At 44.0% G+C, this 21,059-nt stretch overlaps 1 protein-coding gene across 1 annotated transcript in view; it reads left to right on the forward strand.

The window, feature by feature from the left end:
• Nucleotides 1-21,059, forward strand: part of LOC115099616 (IgGFc-binding protein-like) — a 277,960-nt gene that overhangs the window by 141,709 nt on the left and 115,192 nt on the right. Inside the window, exons 39-47 of the mRNA XM_029617348.1 lie at nt 2,587-2,870; nt 3,534-3,811; nt 4,186-4,784; nt 5,660-6,218; nt 7,979-8,178; nt 8,267-8,647; nt 9,154-9,443; nt 10,023-10,291; nt 20,635-20,715. Coding sequence (XP_029473208.1) covers nt 2,587-2,870; nt 3,534-3,811; nt 4,186-4,784; nt 5,660-6,218; nt 7,979-8,178; nt 8,267-8,647; nt 9,154-9,443; nt 10,023-10,291; nt 20,635-20,715 — 2,941 coding nt within the window. The remainder of the gene's footprint in view (nt 1-2,586; nt 2,871-3,533; nt 3,812-4,185; nt 4,785-5,659; nt 6,219-7,978; nt 8,179-8,266; nt 8,648-9,153; nt 9,444-10,022; nt 10,292-20,634; nt 20,716-21,059) is intronic.

Raw genomic sequence — 21,059 nt, forward strand, 5'->3', positions numbered from 1 at the left:
TTCCCCAATATCCTCATTAGTAAACAGAGAAGCAAAGAATTAATTTAGTCATTCTGCAATGGCCTTATTTTCCCTCTCTTTAACCCCTTAGCCATCTAACAGTCCAACCGACTCCCTCACAGATTTATTGCTTCAGATATATTTTTTAAAGTTTTTAATATGAGTTTTGGCCTCTATAGCCAACTTCATTTCATATTCTCTCTTCGCCTGCCTTATCAATGTTTTACACTTAACTTGAAAATGCTTCTGCTTTTTCCTATTTTCTTCAGATGGATCCTTCTTCCAATTTTTGAGGAATTTGTTTTTGGCTAAAATAACTACCTCACCTTTTAACCATGCTGGTAATTGTTTTGCCTTCCTTCCACCTTTCTTAATGCGTGGAATACATCTGGACTGTACGTCCAAGTTTGCATTTTTTAAACAATATCCATGCCTGTTGAACACTTTTAACCTTTGCAGCTGCACCATTCAGTTTTTCTAACTATTTTCCTCATTTTGTCAAAGTTTCTATTTTGAAAATTTAGCGTTAGAGCTGTAGATTTACTTATTGTCCCCCTTCCAGTTATTAGTTCAAATTTGATCATGTTATGATCACTACTGCCAAGTGGCCCCATCACCATTACATCTCACCAAATCCTGTGTTCCACTAAGAATTAAATCTAAAATAGCTCCCTCTCTTGTTGGTTCCTGAAACAATTGCTCCATGAAGCAGACATTTATTACATCCAGGAACTTTATGTCTCTAGCATGTCCAGTCAATATTGGGGTAATTGAAATCTACAATAGTAATCAATGGAGTCATCAAGGTTACCCAAGCAGAAATATATCAATCAAAAAAATGGGAACACAGAAATACATTTTTTGAATAGCCTCAATGAAGTTGTCAGCAAGTGTGTAGCAGCAGTCAAGAAAGCCAATAGACTGCTAGGGATTATTAGGACAGGAATGGAGAATAAAACAGAGAATATCATAATGCCTCTGTGTCGCTCCATGGTGCGACCTCATCTTGAGTATTGTGTGCAGTTCTGGTCACCACATCTCAAAAAAGATACGGACGGATTTTCAAAGCCCTGCTCGCCGGCGCGCCTATTTTCCATAGGCCGCCGGCGCGTGCAGAACCCCGGGACGCGCGTAGGTCCCGGGGTTTTCGGAAGGGGGCGTGTCGGGGGCGGGGCCCGATGACGCGGCGTTTCGGGGGTGGGGCGTGGCATTTCGGGGGCGGGACCGGGGCGTGGCGCCAGCCCGGGGCGGGACCGTGGGCGTGGCGCCGGCCCAGGGGCGTGGTCCAGGCCTTCGGACCAGCCCCCGGGTCGGAGCACGGCGCGCCAGCACTCTGCTGGCACGCGTAGATTTACGTCTGCTTCTCGCAGGCGTAAATCTACGGAGAAAGGTAAGGGGGGGTTTAGATAGGGCCGGGGGGGGGTGGGTTAGGTAGAGGAAGGGAAGGGAAGGGGAGGGGAGGGCGAAAGAGAGTTCCCTCCGAGGCCGCTCCGATTTTGGAGCGGCCTCGGAGGGAACGGAGACAAGCTGCGCGGCTCGGCGCGCGCCAGCTGCCCAAAATCGGCAGCCTTGCGTGCGCCAATCCAGGATTTTAGAAGATACACGCGGCTATGCACGTATCTTATAAAATCCAGCGTACATTTGTTGGCGCCTGATGCGCAAACAAAAGTACGCGAACGCGCTTTTTTAAAAAATCTACCCCATATAGCAGAATAAGAAAAGGTACATAAAAGGGCAACCTAAAAGGTAAAGGGGATGGAACAATTCCCCTGTGGGGAAAGGCTAAAGAGATTGACTCTTCAGCTTGGAGAAGAGTATGCTGAGGAGAGATATGACAGAAGTCTATAAAATAATGAGTGGAATAGAACAAATAAAGTTTTATCACTATTTCAAAAAGTACAAAGACTAGGGGTCACGCAATGAAGGTACTAGGTGATACAATTAAAATTAATAAGAGAAAATATTTTTCTACTCAATGCATTATTATTTATTTATTTATTTATTTATTTATTTATTTTAAGTTTTTCTATACCGGCATTCGCAATAGATACCGCATCATGTCGGTTTACAATTAACAAGTAGGTAGGTAACCAAAAAAGGTAAGAAACATTTATCTTAATAATAATAATAATCGTTGTAGTAATAATAATAATAAAACATTAAACAAGAGAAGGTTAAGGTATGCAGTTACAATAAAACAAGGGAGTGATACAACTTGGAGCATAGAAAAAAAGCTGGGGATTAAATAGAGAGAACGTAAATGCCAGTCAATGTGCTTAAATCATTAATGAATTGTCCTTGTGAGGTAGGGATATTAATTATGCGGTAGGGATATTAATTACCATGAATGAGGCAATGTCTGGGCGCCTAGTTAATAATGGGATAGATTCAGTTTAGTTCAGGAAAGGCTTTCATGAATATTAAAGTATGGAATTCTTTGGCAGAGGATGTGGTGAAAGCTATTGGTGTAGCTGTTATTATTGGAAAAGCATGAAATAAACAATGATGAGAATGAAATAATAGGAAGGAATTGTAAATGTGATTTATCAGAAACTAATTATTCTGATCCATCATTTCTATCTACAGCTTAATGGACAATCAGAAATCTTACCCATAAGCTCCTTACCAGGTGTTCAGGTCTTCCTGAGTGGACAGTACGTTCTGCTGACCACAAACTTTGGACTGAACGTGAGATTTGATGGCAATCACAGAGTAGAAGTGACTCTTCCCAGCGAGTACCAAGGCAGAGTTTGTGGAATGTGTGGGAATTACAATGGGAATAAACTCGATGACTTCTTAAATCCAGATGGAGAACTAGAAACAGACTCCGTCAGCCTTGGTAACAGCTGGCAGGTTCACAATGACACAAGGTATGTTGGTTTTTGCAGTAAATCGTACATTAGCATAAAATAGTCCCAAACTTCTTCCTATTAGAAGAGAAAGCCAAGGAAGTAAAGCAAAAGTTTCCTCTGAGGAGAATACCCTGAGCACAAGTTGAAATGCACAGGACAATACTCAAACGTATGAAGACAAGGATTAAACTATTATCCAAAAATATTTTCTTTAGCCAGGGGTTTTCCAGAGTTCCTTATCAACGGAGCAATTTTGCAGCTATAATAAAACTGCAAAGTCCACAGTCGTTTTTACCATTAGCCTTTTACTTGCCTGTGTTTTTCTTTGCCATGGATTACTTTGTGAGTTTACTTTAATTGGACATTTCTTCATCTAGAAGATTTATAGAAGTGTTCTTAATCTTCCCCTCATTACGGATACATGGAAATTAAAATTACCAAATTCATTCAGGCAAATGAGACACCCAGTAGTGAGGGCCCAGATGGAGTGATCCTGGCCTTGATATGAAGACGTCCTAGAGAAATTCTGTGAGAAATTGATATAAATAAATCCCTGTAATTTACAGCAAAACTTTCCAGTACTTCCTAGAAGGGTTTCCATCCTTAGAAGGAAAGTTCTTATTAGATTTCACTACGCAGAATATTAAAATGATTCCAGCTGTTTCTTTTCTTTTCTTGCAGCTGCTCTCCTGGCTATGATCATGAACCAAACTGTACTGAAGAGGAGAAACGTATCCTGGAAAGCAGCAGCTTCTGTGGAATCATCTCTGACGGAAATGGGCCTTTTAAACAGTGCCATTCTGTGTTACACCCAGAGGTTTACATCACAAACTGCATTTATGACTTGTGTGAATTGCAGATGGATCCTGACTCGCTGTGCAGGAGTCTTCAGTCTTATGCCGACGCTTGTCAAGCACAAGGCGTGACACTGGAGCCCTGGAGGAATGCAACATTCTGTCGTACGTAAAGAAATATTTACTCTCTTGATAACGTTTTGCTTATTACTCATGACTAATTTAAGCTTTATTAGGTAGAATGTAGAATTACTATGAGCTAGGTCTGTAATAGAAATGTTCCATGTTTGGATCACTACAGGAAGGAAATATTACCCTGGGAGAGACAGTAGGTGCTGATGTGATGAGGATTAGCAGACTCCGTTTCTCTTCTTTTGTTTGCAGAGAAAAAACACGGAATAAATCCAATCAGTGCCAAACACTGAATCATGGATTTTATTCTAGAACTTTCATTTCATTGGAGTTTACCCATTTGAACTGATTTAACAAGAATATTCCAATATGAGTTTGGACACTGATAAATGGTTTTTATTTCTCAGCAATCCACTGTGCCCCTCACAGTCACTATGAACTGTGTGGCTCGGCCTGCCCTGCTACCTGTGTGAATCCAAGTGCCTCTTCGCCTTGCCCCCGGCCGTGTGTTGAAGGTTGTGTCTGTGACAATGGATTTGCACTCTACAATGACAAATGTGTTCCCAACAACCAGTGCGGATGCTGGGAAGACAGTATTCACTACCCTGTGGGATCTGCCTTCTGGACCGATGACACCTGCTCAGAAAAATGCAGCTGCCCCTCAGCAGGAAGTAAACTTAAGTGCGGTGATGGCACATGTCCAGAAGACCACTACTGTGGAATTTCCAACGGAGTCCCCGGCTGCTACCGCTACACTTACGGGATCTGCCGCGTGCACAATGATCCTTACTACAACACATTTGACAAAGAGACTCATTACTTCATGGGCACCTGCACCTACACCCTGGCCAAACTTTGTACTAATTCCACTTCTCTGCCGTATTTCAACATTGAAGCTAAAAATGAAAATCGTGGAAATTCAAAAGTGTCCTATGTTCAAAAGGTTTTAATTGAGGTCTACGATCACAAAATTGAGCTTATTAAGATGGAGTCATCTCGTGTTAAGGTGAGTGTGATAGTGTTACATTACATTTTTAAGACATTTTCTTCCCATTTTCTCTAATTGTTTGAACCCCTCCCACCCTTCAACTCCAGATGGCACGTCGGGGTTGTACAGGTACACTTGCCAGCTCCAAAGGCTGAAGGGAGATCTCCTCCCTCGGTGCCACTGTAGGGTTAGCAGGGGGCACCACAGTGCTAGCAGCTGCCTTCCCTTCTTCTGTTTCAGATGCATTATTTTGTGATATGCACAAGCCCACCCATCCCCATCAGACAAGAAATTCAGGCACGAGCAAACAGTGCTATGAACTGAGCCATGGGGCAGGAACATTGAATAGTCGTACAATAATTTAACACAGAAGTCCTGATTTAAACTGATTTAGATTGTATGTGTTGTATGCCTAGAGAGGAGATATATTCCAAAATCTTTAGTGAAAATCTTTAGGCAAATTGTTGTGCCTGAAATTGTTCATAGGTTTGCCGGCTAAGAATTAGCCTGTGGTCGTAGGTGCTTCTCGCTGGGTAGAAAATTTACCCCAGAGTAGATGATGGCAGATAAAGATGAATTAACCCATCCTTTCTACACAGATAAGTCAGTTTTTGTTCTTTGATTTTCTACAGTCGAGGTTAGATGACCATGAAAGTTCACATACTTCCATGTCTTTCCACCAAGCTTTGTAATCATGTAAATAGCTCCAAACTAAGTGAGGCTCTGAACACCACCTCCAAAGATTCCCTAGCCCTGGCTTACTTGGGTAATGGAAGACCTGATGAAACCAAGAATCAAACACAGGTTCTCTGCATGACATGCGGGGCACTACCACTGAGCCATGAGAATGATCCATGTTTACTTTTTCTGATCCTTACCTCTCTTTTTCATAGGTCAATGAAATATGGACAACCCTGCCGATAACATTGGTAGGTGGCTCTCTTAAAATAACCAGGAGTGGCCGATACGTTGTTTTGGAGACTGATTTCAGACTGAGTGTTTCCTATGACACTGATCATTCTGTGGAAGTGAAGGTCCCTACTACCTATTTCAACCTGACCTGTGGCATGTGTGGCAACTTCAATAATCGGAGACAGGATGATTTCATGATGCCCAATGGACAGCAGGCTAAGAATTCAAACGAATTGGGAAATAGCTGGAGAACAGACGACAATGATCCCTCATGTGTAGTTCCGACACCAACACCACCAACTAATACTTCCTGTGATGAAGAGCTCTACAAAAGTGATCTTTACTGTGGACTCTTAACAAGCAAAGATGCACCTTTCAGTGTCTGTCATTCAGTGATCAACCCAGAGAGCTTCTTCACTAGCTGCGTCATGGAGCACTGCGCTGGGAACCAGGTTTTGTGTAAAGCTTTGGAGGTCTATGGTGATGCCTGTCTGCGAGAAGGAGTCACTATTCCCAGCTGGCGAAACAGAACTTTCTGCTGTGAGTATTCATGAGTAATCTACACTGCATACATTGGGGTAGATTTTAAGAAATTGCACATGGGCGTCCATGTGTGCGAGTTACCTGGCGCGTGCTATAAAATTGGGGGTTGGCGTGTGCAATGGGGTGCAAAGTTTTGCACCTTGTGTGTGCCGATGCCCGCGGCATTCATCCCATTCCCTCCCAGGCCGCTCCGATTTCGGAGCGGCCTGGGAGGGAAGTTCCTAACCCCCTAGCCTAACCTCCCTTCCCCTTCCCTTCCCCTCCCGTCCCCTAGCCCTATCCTAACCCCCCCGACTTTTATTTTACCTCTTGTTCTTGCTTCTGGGCAGGCGCAAGTTGAGCACTCCAGCAGCCTGCCGGCACGCGATCCTCCGACACTGCGGCAAATGGCTGCTGTGCTTCTGGCTTCTGGCCCCACCCCTTTTTCAAAGCCCCAGGACTTAGACGCGTCCCGGGGCTTTACGCGCGTCGCCGGGCCTTTGTAAAATAGGCCCAGTATGTGTAACCCCACCTACACGTGTAAATCCTATGTAAAAATAAATTCATAATGCCTGCTATATACTAAGCCAGAGGTGGCCAACTGCAGTCCTCGAGAATCACAAACAGGCCTGTTTTTCAGGATATCCACACTGAATATACATGAGATACATTTGTATTCACTGCTTCCATTGTATGCAAAACTATCTCATGCATATTCATTGTGGATATCTTGAATACTTGGCCTGTTTGTGACTCTCCAGGACCAGTGTTATCCACTCCTTTACTAAGAATTTTCCCTTGAATATCTAACATAAAGAATGAAGCCTGTGTTTAGTGAGAACATTTTTCAGTCAATTCTAACAACATGTTCAGATTAGTTTGCTTGCTTATCTTACTTATAGATGGAAGAATAATTTTATAATGCTGAGTGTTGGTGTAAAGTCTGCATGTACCTTTTATGCATAGACTTTAACCCAAATTTTCCAATCATCTTATGCACATAAATTTTCTTTAAAACTTCCCATGTAATGGCCTAGAATGCACACCCAGACTCTCCAAGAGAAACTTATGCCTGCACTCTCGAGGGCGTACCTTGTGCAGGTTAACTTACATGCATACTATATAAAAGATGAAAGCCAAGGTCCCAACTCCTCCTCAATCCACCTCTAGAATGCCTCTCACCCGTCTGCATAAAAGTGTGTGCAAGATCGGGTCCTGTGCATATTCTTATAGAAACTGAGCCCTGCGCTATTTAATAACAGCCATTTATGGCATTTTCCACGTAAAAGGCTTTGACAATCAGGCCCTAATAGGATTTTGCTTACTGTTCTTGAGAATTGATTGTAAAATCAATTTTTATAGCTGAGCTTCAGTGTTTTCCTCACATCACACATAGAATTTGAAAATAACATTGTGGTCGACAGGTATTTAGTTTCAATGAAAGCATTTATTCTGAATGTAAATCTTATTGAATGTGTGGTACAATTTTAGCTTTCATTTAAATGAATATTACAACCACGATTAGCACATTCATAAATTAGAGTTTAGTTTCCTATTGGAAGTACTAGCTATGCATGCATTACTCTACAGGTACAGCGCAACATATTGCAAAAGCATTTAATAATTTCACCTTCGTAACTATTAAATGTAAAGAACGATACACAGATGTACCATGATCTTAGACTGTATTTAGCACCACGCTCCCCCAATGTTTATTTATATTATATTGTACCTTTGATGCCCTACATTTAATAAATAAGAGTATTTTTGTATTTTAGCAATACTCTGCCAAGCCAATGAGCACTACAATGCTTGCATGACTGCCTGTCCGGCGACCTGCATTGACCCTTCCGCCCCTGAAAACTGCAGTAAGCCTTGTGTTGAAGGCTGTGAATGTGATGATGAATACGTGCTCAGTGGAGGATCTTGTGTTTCTATGGCCGACTGTGGATGCTGGTACAAGGAAACATACTATGCTGTAAGGGAGTTTCCTACATCAGACGTAGCTTAGTTTTGTAGATGTTGGATTACATGAGGATATTTTGGTCTTTATATCTTTCTTGCAGAAAGGAGAGCGCTTCATGGAAGGGAACTGTGAGAGCAGCTGCCAGTGTAAAGGCAATAACCATGTGGAATGTGCTACAATAACTTGTGGACCAGATGAAATCTGTAAGGTTCAAAATGGTCTCTTGGGATGCCACCCGGCAAGCACTGCTACGTGCCACATCTACGGTGACCCACATTATATAACGTTTGACGGGAAACTTCACCACTTCCAGGGTTCCTGCAACTACACAGTGACTGAGACATGTGGGAACACATCGGTCAGCTTTAGTGTTACCACACGAAATGAGCACAGAGGCAACCCAAGCTGGACAGCCCTTAATTCCGTAGCGCTTACTGTGAACGGCATTCATATCGCACTCAGAAAGCGCAATCTTGTCTATGTAAGTGTTTTCTAGATTTTTCGTTTTGCAAACTGATACAGGTGCAATGCCACAAAATAATATGAAACCCTCAAAGGATTTAAAACTAAAAGTTCAAAATACACACTCATCGAGGTCGATATTAAAAACCATTTAGATGGATAACGTAATAATTATCCATTAAATGGTTTTATATTTAGCAGTATCCAGCCAAATTGAAGCCAGGTAACTAGAATTTAGCCAGATAGGAAGGGAAGCTTTCGGAGGTGGGCAGGAGACATTTTGGGGCAGCTCCCCTGAGTTAGCTGCTGAATATAACCTGCTAGTTAGCCAAATATGTTTATCTGGCTATCTAGATGAGCTGCACAGTGCCTGAAAATAGACCTCATCCTCAATTTCCATAATGTGTAAACATAATGAGTAGTTTTGACCATTATCAAGCTATTATATTAGAGGCTAGCAGTATAAAATTCAAGATACTAAGTAGCTAGCTCATTGTTCATCTCCTTCCTTTTGTTTACCATCAGGTTAATAATGAATTGTTGAGCGCCTTGTCGGCCACTCCAATACCAGGAGTAGAAATCTCACGTAGTAAAACCCATGCGATCATCACCACAAGCTTTGGTCTTCAGCTTCAATTTGATGGTGACCATGAGCTCTTTGTCAGGGTGAAGGAGCACTATAAAGGGGCCCTGTGTGGTCTGTGTGGTACCTACACTAACAACCAACAGGATGACTTCATGAAACCGGATGGAGTGGTTGTTCCAGATTTCAATGAATTTGGAAACAGCTGGAGGGTTCCTGATGATGAATGGCCGTAAGTAGCCTGGCAATTCATTGATTATATTAAGGCGTTACTTACAAACACCACTGGAAAATCCTCCTATTTAAAGATAATATTGTGCAATACAGCACTAAATAATTTACTGAACACATTCATAATTGTAATGGTTAGAATTGTAGGAGCAGAATTCCTCTCCTTTTTGCGTTAGTATTTATTCTCTTTCTTTCTTTTTCATGTCTAACACATACTAAGGAATGATTTACTCTTGAAGAAAACACACAGATTTACACATACCCAGACTTTTCAGTAGAACACTAAGATTTTTCCATTACAGTCCGTAAAGAAACTTGCTACTTAATGATAAACGTATCCAAGTTATTAGAATTGATCATTGAGTGCAAAATCTACATAAGATATACAATTTTGGATGGCAGCTTGTGGTCATTCTGTAAAGTGTGTTGTCTATGCTAATGTTGTATGTTCATTATTCAAAACGCTTCCTATGGTGAATTCAGAATTGTCATCTTGTAAATCTTGTAACATTTCATATTCTGTCTTACCAGCATATTCGTCACATGAGTTCATCCATAAACATATCTGATTTTTCTCCAGTTGCAATTCAACAACTGTTCCCGCACCCTGCCCACCAGCCTTGCAGCAGGCGGCTGAAGAGCACTGTAGAGTCCTCTCCACGAGCAATGGCCCCTTCAGACCCTGCCATTCACTTATCCCACCAGATGCGTACTTTGAGAGTTGCGTCTATGACCAATGTGCCACTGGAGGGAGCTATGAACAGCTCTGCGTTGCCCTCGCATCCTATGCTGCTGCCTGTGAGGCAGCAGGAGTACATCTGGGCGAATGGAAGAAGGACACCATATGTGGTAAAGTTCATTAATAAGTGTTATCAATAATTTTATGGATCACAAACTTGCTTCTTTATCCTTTCGTAGATCCTTTCATTTTGTATTCAATCCTCACCATTTTTTCTAGGTCATATCATAGGGTTAGCGACATGGAACTGCATGACACTTCTTTTAAATTCCAAAGTCAGTTGGGAATCCTGAAGCACTTTTTAGTAGACATTATGGGGTCAATATTCAGCCACTGGCCAGTTGGCAAAGTTCACCAGATGGCTAACTTGGCCCTGATATTTAGTGGAACGGTTATGACACTGAATATCTTAGCCATACGGTCTTTTTCTGCCTTCATGTTTCTATGTTTTTATGCATACTGACTATATAAGTTAACTGAATAAGTTTTTCCGGATAACTCTGGGACTGCACTTAGCTGGCTAAATCAGGGGCAATCAAACTGCAAGGATCCGTGTTGGGCCCGTTCCTGTTCAATATCTTTGTGAGCGACATTACGGATGGGATAGAAGGTAAGGTTTGTCTTTTTGCGGACGACACTAAGATCTGCAGCAGAGTGGACACGCCAGAAGGAGTGGAGAGAATGAGACGGGATTTAAGGAAGCTGGAAGAGTGGTCAAAGATATGGCAGCTGAGATTCAATGCCAAGAAGTGCAGAGTCATGTATATGGGGAGTGGAAATCCGAATGAACTGTATTCGATGGGGGGAGAAAGGCTGATGTGCACGGAGCAGGAGAGAGACCTTGGGGTGATAGTGTCTAATGATCTGAAGTCGGTGAAACAATGTGACAAGGCGATAGCTAAAGCCAGAAGAATGCTGGGCTGCATAGAGAGAGGGATATCGAGTAAGAAAAGGGAAGTGATTATCCCTTGTACAGGTCCTTGGTGAGGCCTCACCTGGAGTACTGTGTTCAGTTCTGGAGACCGTGTCTCCGAAGAGATAGAGACAAGATGGAGGCGGTCCAGAGAAGGGCAACCAAAAGGGTGAATGGTCTTCATCGAATGACTTATGAGGAGAGATTGAAGAATCTAAATATGTACACCCTGGAGGAAAGGAGGAGCAGAGGTGACATGATACAGACTTTCAGATACTTGAAAGGTTTTAATGATCCAAAACAACGACAAACCTTTTCCGTCGGAAAAAAATCAGCAGAACCAGGGGTCACGATTTGAAGCTCCAGGGAGGAAGACTCAGAACCAATGTCAGGAAGTATTTCTTCACGGAGAGGGTGGTGGATGCCTGGAATGCCCTTCCGGAAGAAGTGGTGAAGACCAGATCTGTGAAGGACTTCAAAGGGGCGTGGGATAAACACTGTGGATCCATAAAGTTTAGAGGATGTGAATGAAGAGTAGGTGGCTCACGGGAATGACGGCTACTGCCTGGAGATAATACCCTTATTCAATAAACATACACACGGTTAATGCGACTCCAACATTGCTCTAAGCTTCAATGGCAAGAGGAAACGTGGAAAAAGATTTGCATTCACAAAAAAAAAAAGGGAGTAGTTTGCTTGTTATGGCGGTTACTACCCCAAACCAAATAAGCCTGGTACTTCACTTTCAATGCATATCCGGCATAGCTCTCTGCTTCAACGGCAGGGGAGAAAGTCTCATAGTTAACTTTCAATGCATATCCAGCATAACTCTCTGCTTCAACGGCAGGGGAGAAAGTCAGATACTTCACTTTCAATGCATATCCAGCATAACTCTCTGCTTCAACGGCAGGGGGAATGAAGAAAAGTAGATCTATATTCAGACAACAAAAAATAAGGTCTGAATTATTTAGTCTGGGTAAACAAATAAGCATGGGTATAGCTTGCTTATTGCAGCAGTTACTACCCCTAACTAATTAAGCTAGATATTTCACTTAGATGCAGTTCCAACACTGCTCTCTACATTAATGGTGGGGGTGGAAGGGAAATAGAATCAAAAGGTTACTAAGAGCCAAGAGTAACAGATAAGTATGAGAAAAAAAAAAAAAGATGCAAAACTTGCTGGGCAGACTGGATGGGCCGTTTGGTCTTCTTCTGCTGTCATTTCTATGTTTCTATATGTTTCTATTTTCAAATTCACTGATTTGTCTGAATAATTCTGGTTCCAAGCACTTTTGGTGATTCCGAATGCTAAAGGAACAGGTTTCCATTTCCATAATCATGCCAGCAGTGACTGCATGCGTTGTTCTCTGATGTAACCAGGCTTTTCCTATTCAATAAGCATCATTGTTGGTCCTATCTCTCACTTGCACCATAGAAACCGAAAAAAAATAGAAACAGCACAGCAGGAATTGCTTGCATTTCATTCTTGATCATTATTATAAGGTTACACTTTATTTTTATAGCAGCATCTTTAATATTGTAAATGTGAGTTATGTTGAAATGCTCTGCTATGGGTATACAGTAAGAGTTTATATATAACCTAATGAGGCAAAAGTAACTTTTTTTTTTAATTCTTTATTTATTCATTTTTCAATACATAAACAAAATCATGTTTGCTTATAAAGAAATACTGTGGGTTCTTAATTTCATAAACATATTCCTTTACTCCTAACATTGCAATAATTCTTGTTGCAAATCTTTTTGTCATAATATAAGAAAATAACTTAGTTGGAGTATTTACACAAGTATTTAAACAATTGTATATCACTTTTCGGCAATTAAGTCCCACTCCCAGCAGAATCTAACTAGATAAACGACGCTTGACCGACGTGCCGCAAATGCGCAGTAGAGAGCAGCTCTACTGCGCATGTGCGGGCGAGCACGTCGGTCTTAGGCAGCGTAAAAAAAAAACAAAACATGGCGGTAGCGGCAGCGGTACCGGCAGCGGGCGGCGGCGGCGGCAGCGGTCAGTAGGGAGGGAGGCGAGAGAGAGAGGGAGGGAGGGAGAGGGAGGGAGGGACGGAGAGAGAGAGTGTGGGAGGGAGTGACTGAGTGAGAGGGAGGGACTGAGTGGGAGGGACTGAGTGGGAGGGAGGGATTGAGTGAGGGGGAGGGACTGGGAGGGAGGGACTGAGTGAGTGAGAGGGAGGGAGGAGTGGGTGAGTGTGTGGGAGAGAGGTAGGGGGTGGGGAAGAGTGAGGGGAGAGTGAGAATGAGGGTGAGGTGAGAGACAGGGATGTGAGTAAGTGGAAGGGGGAGAGGGAGAATGAGGGAGAGGTGAGAGACAGGGCCGCAGTGGCGGCAGCGAAGACGGGCGGCAGCAGTGAGGGAGGAGAGAGAGAGGGAGGGACTGACTGAGAGAGAGGGAGGGACTGAGTGAGAGGGGAGGAGAGAGAGGGAGTGGGACTGAGTGAGAGGGAGGGAGTGAGTGGGACTGAGTGAGGGGGGGAGGGAGTGAGTGGGACTGAGGGAGGGAGTGGGACTGAGAGAGAGGGAGGGAGGGAGTGGGACTGAGGGAGAGGAGGGAGGGAGTGGGACTGAGTGAGAGTGAGTGGGACTGAGTGTGAGTGAGAGGGAGGGAGAGAGGGGGGAGTGAGTGAGTGAGACTGAGTGGGAGGGAGGGACTGAGTGAGAGGAGAGGGAGGGTGGGGAGGAGTGGGTGAGTGTGAGGGAGGGAGGTAGGGGGTGGTGAAGAGTGAGGGGAGAGAGAATGAGGGGGAGGTGAGAGACAGAGGGATGTAGCCCTTTTTAACGGGCTTAACGGCTTGTATTTAATAAGGAGGAGATATGAAATCTTTTAAGGAAGTTCAACAGAAAAGGATTAACCGAATAACTCTTAATATATGGTGCACATTACAACAATCCATATCAATCTTACTGGGTTAAGATATTAATTTTCCTGGCATCTATAAATTCTTTTAATTGATCAGATGTGAAATACACAAAGGGGTAGATTTTCAAACCGCGCGATTTGGCCTACTTTTGCTGGCGCATCAGGCGCAAGCAAAAGTACGCTGGATTTTAGTAGATACGCGCGGAGCCGCGCGTATCCGCTAAAATCCGGGATCGGCGCGAGCAAGGCTATGGATTCTGTATAGCCGGCGCGCGCCGAGCCGCGTAGCTACCTCCATTCCCTCCGAGGCCGCTCCGAAATCGGAGCGGCCTCGGAGGGAACTTTCTTTTGCCCTCCCCTCACCTTCCCCTCCCTAACCCACCCGCCTGGCCCTGTCTAAACCCCATCCTTACCTTTGTCGGGGGATTTACGCCTCCCTCCGGGGAGGGAGGCGCGCCGGGACGCGACCTGGGGGCGGGTACGGAGGGCGCGGCCATGCCCCCGGACCGCCCCGGGCCGTAACCACGCCCCCGTACCCGCCCCCAAAACACTGCCGACATGCCCCCTAAATGCCGCGACGACCGGGCCCGCCCCCGGGCCCGCCCCTGACACGCCCCCGACACGCCCCAAGGGGGCGTGTCGGGGGCATGTCTGCGCGTGTCTGCGCGCGCCGGTAGGCCTATGTAAAATAGGCTCACCGGCGAGAAGGGCTCTTAAAATCCGCCCCAAAGCGTTCATCACCCTTTGTCAGGAAACATTTACAGGGAAACACAATTTTAACTGTAAAGCCCAGCCCTACAGCCTCTTGTCTGAGGTTTTAAAAACCCCGATGCCTGGCCTGTGTGGCTGGGGCCAAATCAGGAAATATTTTCACTGCTGCTTCATGGAAATTTATTGGCTATTTCCTAAAATATGATTTCATCACCATGCTGATATCCTTAGTTGTAATAAATGATACCAGAAGTGTTCCCCTATTAATCACTTCTAAGGTAGAATCTTCCAAAAATCCTGTCAAATTCCCTGCAAAGGGAACATTGCTGGCACTTTCCATATGTCTTGTTGAAGGAAGAAAAAAGCAAGAATTAATAGATGGAAAATTTCCTTCAGTTATTTCCAGCTTTTCCAGCAAAAATTTATTTAAAGTAGTGTAGGGAATCTCCCCCACTACTCTTGGGAAATTTGTCAAATATAGGTTTAAATATCTGGATTTATATTCAAGAAATTCCATACGTCTGGATAACACCTCACGATCTTTAATCGCTGCTATCTTATACTGCTGAAACTCATTGCCTTTCTCTTCCAAACCATTAACTTTCCCTTCCAGGAAATCGACTTGGTTTTGTATATCAGCAGATTTTTGAAAACTTTGTGAATTAGATTGTTCCATTTTATCATTCAAAGAATTTATAGCAGTAGCCATCCCAGCCATGAAATCCCAAAGAGAGTCTAACGTCACCTGTGCAGGCGGCGTTGGAATGGCTATTAACTCCTTCCTGCTGGTATTTGCTGCATTCATACCTCCTTCCAGCCTTTCACTGGTTTCTGTTAGTCCCGCAGTTCTTTGTCCTTCCACCGGACTTGATATAGAGGGTCCCGGATCAATACCATCAGGAATCCGTAAGGGGCTCTCCGGAGTAGTACCGGTTTGAAATATCGCCGGTTCCCCACTCCTCGTCTTCTCATCTGCTCTCTGCATAGGCAGTTGCCTCTCCTCCGGGCTTAGAGACACCTCCCCTGCCGGCGCAAACGGCTCTCCCACGCCGTCACGCACATCAGCTTCCTCGGTTCTCTTTTGTTGGACTATTGAGTACATAAAGCTGGTTATCTCTGGCTGAAGACTTGTAGAAGGGGTCGACACGGACGGGTAAGTCCGTACTTTCCCCTTCCTCTTTGCGGGCATTCTTCCAAGGAAAAAAAGCAGATCTTCCAAGAGAGCTCCGACTTAAGACTCCCATCGAGGTGTCCTCTCTTGGCAAAAGTAACTTTCAAAGTTCATTTTCTGCATATTATGGGACTTAGTACACAGGAGCATCTCAGAGTTCCCTCGTTAGTGAAATACAAACCCAGGGCCGGTGCTCGGTTGTTTTGCTGCCCTGTGCGAAAAATTACTGTGCTGCCCTCCCCCCCCCCCCCCCCCCAATTCAGTGCCTGACCCGGGCCTATCAAACTATCAAATAAAGCCCAGCTCCATCCTGCAATCTATATTTTAAAAAGTGACAAGCCCCCCACCCATAATCCAAGGATAGGAAAGTGTATTAGGTAGGTACCCTTGACAAACCTTACAGCCTTTCACACACCAAGCCCTCCACCAGACACATACACACAGACTCCCACACCCTTCACAGACACACACAATTAAATTCTGCATTTATAACACATTTTACATGTAAAAGAACATTCATGAATACAGTCTTCTGAGGCAAAATATCACTTATAACCTGCATATTATATTTACATGCACTGCTGTGGTGCCAGCCAGAAAACTCTGCAAAAAAGACACTTGGAGCTCCTATGGAATCAGACTTTTTGTAATGTGTATTGGGTGTGAGCTTGGCCCTCAGACAGACATGAGCAAACAGAATTACCATTACAATATAGTAAACCTCCCATATCAAAACAACCCTAACAATCTTATCTATGAAAAGGCAGCACTGCACATATTAAACCAGGCCCTAGATCACCAATAAAAGCTCTTATTAAGTATCCAGGCTGCTATAGATCCCTACACAGAAATTACATGCCAGCAAAATACCTCACCTCCGTCACATATGCAGAACACAGAGAGACCCTAACCAAATACAGAATGAAGAGATCAGAAAGTATAAACAGAAACGTGCTGAGAAGAACTGAACTGGAACCCACAACAAGCCAGCCCCTACATGCAGAGCAACAATGGAAAAACAAAAACATTACCACTCTTCATAAAACATTAAATAATAAAATCAAGAAATGTAAAACATTAATCATAATAGTAAAGTCATATTCATAAAAAGAACATTTCAAATGAAATGAATATTGAAAATTTCCCAAACGCCAACAAAGTATTTAAAAAATCAGATAAATAAAAAATCCAATAAAAAATATTCTAATCCCCCCCCAAAAAATAAATATTTCAAAAGAGCAGAATCATCAAATTACACCCAATAGTTAAAACTAAAAAGGTTTTAAAAATCTGCTCTCTATACCTGGGATCTGATTTCCAGTCACCCTGAGATTGTCATGGATTGGGGAGGTAGGGACGCCCAAATTTTATCTTCTCTCTCACACGCATGCACAATAACACAGTCATTCTCTCACACACTCCCTCTCTCTGACATACACAGGCTCCCTCTCCCTCACCCTCACAGATACATTATGGGGCGGATTTTCATACTCCGCGAATAGGCCTACTTTTGTTTGCGCTCTAGGCGCAAACAAAAGTACGCTGGATTTTAGTAGATACGCGCGGAGCCGCGCGTATCTGCTAAAAACCTGGATCGGCGCGCGCAAGGCTATCGATTTTGTATAGCCGGCGCGCGCCGAGCCGTGCAGCCTACCCCCATTCCCTCCGAGGCCGCTTCGAAATCGGAGCGGCCTCGGAGGGAGCTTCCTTTTGCCCTCCCCTCACCTTCCCCTCCCTTCCCCTACCTAACCCACCCACCCGGCCCTGTCTAAGCCCCCCCCTTACCTTTGTTGGGGGATTTACGCCTCCCGGAGGGAGGCGTAAATCCCCGTGCGTCAGCGGGCCTCCTGCGCGCCGGGACGCGACCTGGGGGCGGGTCTGGAGGGCGCGGCCACGCCCCCGGGCCGCCCCGGACCGTAGCCACGCCCCTGGACCCACCCCCGGAACGCTCCCGACACGCCCCGAAAACGCCGCGCGGTTCGGGCCCGCCCCCCGACACACCCCCTCCGAAAACCCCGGGACTTACGCGAGTCCCGGAGCTCTGCGCACGCCAGTAGGCCTATGTAAAATAGGCTCACCGGCGCGCAGGGCCCTGCTCGCCTAAATCCGCCCGGTTTTGGGCGGATTTAGGCGAGCAGGGCTCTGAAAATCCGCCCCTATGTGTGTATGTGTGTGTACGTGCTTGTGAGAGCCTATATGTGACACATAAGCTCTCACAGGCACACAAACATGCACAAACACACAAGCTCTCACACAGACATATTTACAGGCACACTGGTTCTCACACAGACACAAACATAGGCTCTCATACAGACATGGTCTCCTGCTGTCTTCGGGTCACAACGCCGCGAGCCTCCTGCTGTCTTTGGGTTGTACGGCCTACCGATCTTCCATGGGGGGCTTCTCATATCCACAGCGAGTCTCATTTGCATATATTTGCATCTCAATACCAGGCTAATTAGCATATTTCAATAATTTTGAAATAAAATCTCTTTGTGAACGCCGAGGGCAACATGTGCACCCTTGCAGTTTGATGCAGAAACGTTCGTTCAACCGAATGCACAGCTCTACCTTCATTTGAACACTCATGCAAATGTAATGAGGGCATTAAGCAGCATTTCCCGATGCAGAGCAGTGGCCCTAAGCCTGGTGGAGTAAAGTTTCCAGCGTTGCTCTCCTGGCATTTAAAACCAGAGGGGCAGGTGAAAACAAAAGAAGAGTTTTTAAAATATTGACTTATCCGACTAAGTGGCAGCAGCTAACTATGGCCAGATAGCTGCATAAATACGGACTTATCTGGCTATCTGGTTGTATCTATGCCTCTGGTTGAAAGTTTGCTGTTAGTGTAGGTGTTTAAAATGGTGTGATCAAGTTCCTGAAGGAAAGGTCTGTAAAATAATATTGAGGTGTTGCAGAAATCCACTGCTTTTTCTTGGGATAAGCAGCTTGGAACCTGTCTAACCCTTGATATTCTACCAGGTACTTGTGACCTGGATTGGATTGGTCTGACCCAGTATGGAAAGTCTTATGTTCTTATGTAACATGTAAACTGCTGCTGCCGTCAGAGCACTGGTCAAGGGGGACAGCCTGCTCACTCCTCCCTCCCCTTCTCAAGATAAAATGTGCATTTGGCATATGCTGAATGCGCACTCTCCAGGCAACACACTTTTTTAAACTCTTGATGTATTAGCATAGTATTAGCTTACTGCAGCGGGATTTAAAACATTTTTTAATGGTTATGTTAAAACTGCACTGAAATCCAGTGCAGTTTCTTAACGCACAGACTAATTATTTATTTATTTGCTCATTTGTTTATTTATTTGCTTAATTAATTGATCTATATTCCGCACCATCGAACAAATTTGCACTCAGCAGATTTTTGCCTTCGCCTGTTGGTCTATGGCGTTACCTCAGTGTTACTGAGAGCAGATTAAGTATTTTATCAAGCAAAATCTAATGAATGGTAACAAAATGCTTACAATTTCTGAAATGTTCACCAAAGAAAATTAAGAGCTAATAATTTAACATCTTAAAAATAGATGAATTTATAGCATTATGAATTATTCTGTTTCCTACATACAGAACCTACCACATCCCCAACCCCAAGTACAGTGACAATTACAAGCATTCCCACTTCTACATCACCATCATCATCACCAGGTAATTATTACTGACAGGGCTTTTCTAGGTCCCTTACTAATTATATAATGAGTGGCAATTTGAAAAATGTATATGTTTTTTACAAAAAGAAAAATGTAACGATTATTCAGCTCTGCTCACAGGAAGTGCCTGTATTGGTCTCATTTGCCTAATAGTTGATGTGAATTTAGGAGGTCAAGATGTTCTCCCTCAGGGTTCTTCTGTTGTGGTGTCTCTTTCCCTTGTTCTATATCCTGTATTCCTTCATCTCTCCCTGTGAAAGACTTCTCCTCTTTTTCAATATTTACCACAGCATCTTCTGGCTCCTCTGCACCATCTCCATCTGCAGCGCCTCCTTCTGGCCAATCTGAGGCACTTCCATGTGGCCTCTCTGAAAAGCTCCACCATGAGCTCCCTTGCACATAAGCCACACTCACTCCCGCGTCATTCACCCGGCTTTCCTTCTCTTTTCTTGTAGTCAGCTGTGCATGTTGTTGCACCTCTGGCTTTACTTCACTGGCTCCATTGGCTCTTCATCACATTTTTCTGTAGCATTGTATAGAGGCTTCTCTCTGGGACCCTCCTGACCGAAGCAGCTTTCTCTCCAAATTACAAACCAGCCTGTAGGTCCAAGCACTACGGGTGCGCTTACCTTTCTTCTTTCTCATGGTTGTGGCTGGGAAAGTGAATCTTGCTCACTCACAGTTGCTCGCTCTTCCCACTCACTGCCACCACTATATCAGACATGGGTGATCCCCCCACAGCCTACAGGGCTTCTGGAAATCTCCAGACTGGATGATGCATCCCCAGCCTGGTGATTCACAGGGTTGCTGTGCTTCCTCTGCTTCCGAGTGCAGTAAGCTCTTCTCTGCCCTTATTTCTGGCAAACTGGCAGTTAGGAACACAATCATTTTCCTCGGTGCATTTTTGCATCATCCTGTTGGTCTATAGCGTTATCTGAATGCTACTGAGAGCAGATTCAACATTTTATCAACATTTTATCAAGCAAAATCTAATGAATGGTAACTAATGCTCATCAAAGAAAATTAAGAGCTAATACTAGTTTGACAGATCAAAAAACAGATGAATTTATACCATTATGATTGATTGTTTCTTATATACACAGAACCTCCCACATCCCCAACCACAAGTACAGTGACAACTACAAGCATTCCTACTTCTACAACACCGATCCCACCAACATCAGGTAATTCTTACTGACAGGGCCTTCCTAGGTCCTTTACTATTTACATAATGCGTGGGAATTTGAAAAATATATATGGTTCATAAAAAGAAAAATGTAACAATTATTCAGCTCTGCTCACAGGAAGTGCCTGTATTTGCTTCATTTGCTTAGTAGTTGATATGAACGTAGGAGGTCAAGCTTCATTCTTTATAATTTTAAGGGTTATTATAGTGTATAGAGTACCAGATTCATGGTCATTATTATCAGAAAACCTTGAAGTTGAGTGAAAGTTATTTGGCTCATAATCATTTCACTGTCACTCAGAAACTAAAAGAAATCGAAGTGAGGCAGGGATTCTCGAGACA

Source organism: Rhinatrema bivittatum, chromosome 9 (assembly GCF_901001135.1).
Source record: "Rhinatrema bivittatum chromosome 9, aRhiBiv1.1, whole genome shotgun sequence".
Classification (NCBI taxonomy): domain Eukaryota; kingdom Metazoa; phylum Chordata; class Amphibia; order Gymnophiona; family Rhinatrematidae; genus Rhinatrema; species Rhinatrema bivittatum.